This window comes from Pteropus vampyrus, unplaced genomic scaffold (assembly GCF_000151845.1).
Source record: "Pteropus vampyrus isolate Shadow unplaced genomic scaffold, Pvam_2.0 Scaffold411, whole genome shotgun sequence".
NCBI lineage: Eukaryota > Metazoa > Chordata > Mammalia > Chiroptera > Pteropodidae > Pteropus > Pteropus vampyrus.
Genome location: NW_011889192.1, coordinates 29,944 through 31,977, shown reverse-complemented (window position 1 = coordinate 31,977; position 2,034 = coordinate 29,944). Strand labels below are relative to the sequence as shown.

General features: G+C 58.9%; 1 protein-coding gene across 1 annotated transcript in view; it reads right to left on the bottom strand.

Moving 5' to 3' along the window:
• Positions 1 to 809: 809 nt before the first annotated feature.
• LOC105306003 (intestinal-type alkaline phosphatase-like) overlaps positions 810 to 2,034 on the bottom strand; it is a 2,884-nt gene continuing 1,659 nt past the window's right edge. The window contains exon 7 of the mRNA XM_011380877.1: positions 810 to 881. Within this exon, the coding sequence (XP_011379179.1) occupies positions 810 to 881 (72 nt within the window). The remainder of the gene's footprint in view (positions 882 to 2,034) is intronic.

Below are 2,034 nucleotides of genomic sequence, written 5' to 3'. Positions count from 1 at the left end.
CTGTCCTGTCCTGCAGGCCTTACAATGAGCCAGACTCAACCCCTGGTACTCTGGTGGGGCCCTGCCCCGTGACCCCTCTTCCTGTGGCCTGAGATGGACCACAGGCTCCCATTCCAGGAGACATGTTTCCCCTCCAGGCTCAGCATCTGCCTTTGTACCAACTGCGGTTCATGTGACATGGTTGCAGCTTATCTTGGGGCCTCCTCTTCTGCCTGGATTGGGGGTTCTCGGCCCTCATTTGTTTACAGCCCACCTTTGAGGAGCCATCCCACACGTTCCCCTGGCCGTGGTCCTCCCACTGCTATTGGGGTGTGCCTCATTCCGCCCCGTGTCACCTGCTTGCTTCCCCCTTCTGCAGGTATGCTCTGCTGTAGCAAAAATACACCTATCCCATCGATGCCCCAGATGCCGCCTCCTCCCCATCCTCCCTGCCACCCCACGCAGGGTGGGAGGTGTCCAGAGGGTGCACAGCACACCCTTAGGTCCAGGTCCCTCTGAGTGACTCCGGTGAGCTAGGCTGGTGTCCAGCATGAGCTCATCTGGTTGGAGGGGATGAGGTGGCACCTGGGTCTCCTACCTCAACTTCCACCCAGGACCCAGGAGCCTCTGACAGCCGCTCAGGTTGATCCCTTGGGACAGCAGGCAGCTCAGATCCCCAGGCTGCTGTCACATGGTGCCGTTAAGCCGTGTCTGTCCTTGCCTATACTTTGCATAAATAATAAAACTCTCCCTCCTTCCTTTGGGAGCAAACCTTTGCAGAGGCTCTGGCAAGGAGCTGCGTGGAGAGGCCTGAGAGCAGCTACTTCCTCTCACCAAGGGGCCCGGGCCAGGTGGGAAGGGGAGGAGGTGCCGTGCTGGCTGATGACCAGGAACTTGCAAATCTGGTGAGCACAGAAAGGGACAGAACAGGGTGTCAGGGCCTGGGTGCCCCCTGCTGAGGGCGGATGGTGGCCTCGCACTTTGGGACAGAGGTGGCTGTTTCCTCCCCGAGGGGCAGCTCAGGAGACATAAGACTGGTTCCCGGGCTGCGTGCCAAACACATCCTGCAGCGCGGGCGTCCGCGGTGACCGCTTCCAGGGAGCTCAGGCTGCCTTCGCCGGGCTGTGGCCTGGAGTGTGCATTGGTAGCACATGTCAAAGCCCTGTCCCCTAGAGTAACAGACTCTGGGCCTCCTGAGCCCAGAGGGTGCGACTGAAAACACTGCCTGGCTCCACGCAGGGAGGCAGGGACTCGGGGAGGTGTCCTCAAGGGGACGTCGGCCCGTCACGTGGATGCTGCCCAGATGGAGAGCCAGGGGGGTGATGGGGTCAGATGGTAATGTCAGCCCCAAGGTCAGGATGAGGGCACATCTGGCATCCCCTTGTCCCTCGCATCTGTGAGGCAGGGGGCCTGTTTTTACCTATCAGGATGCATCCTGTGCCATACTGGACGGGGTTCAGGAGCGAGAGCTCAGAGGGGCTCCAGAAGCAAGGGACTCTCAGTCTAGCTGGGACTGGACCTGTGGCGCCCTCCAGAGCCCAGTCTGAGCCCTGCAGAAAGTGACAAACCCACTGTCCCAGGGGATGGTTAGGCCTGAGAGTCTGGTCAGGGCCCAGGCACTTCTGGTCTCCCATCCAGACCTCGGGGGGTTTGGTTAAAGGGACAGGGGGCCTTCCTGAGTGCTCATGGCGTCCTGGGCTCTCCCATGCGAAGATGGACTTGGGCACTGTTCACAAGTATTTACCATATGGCTCTGCGCTGGGACCTTCGCCTCGTCAGCCGGGCACCCGCTCTGCATGGTTTTCAGGTGTCCTGGGGGAATGGAGTGTGGGTGCTGCAGGCACGGATTGGCACAGCCCTCCCCCTCCCCATTTGCTCCCTTTCAGTGGCTTGCGATGAATTAGACTTTAGTGTGTGTCTGGCTGCATGGATTTACAGATCCTGTGATCCAGTTTTAAACAAACTAATCCTCCAAAATCAAGTGACTTACAAAATATTCCTGTAAAAAACTGCAAGTAATACCAATAATCCGCACGCAGGTGAGCAACCACAGGA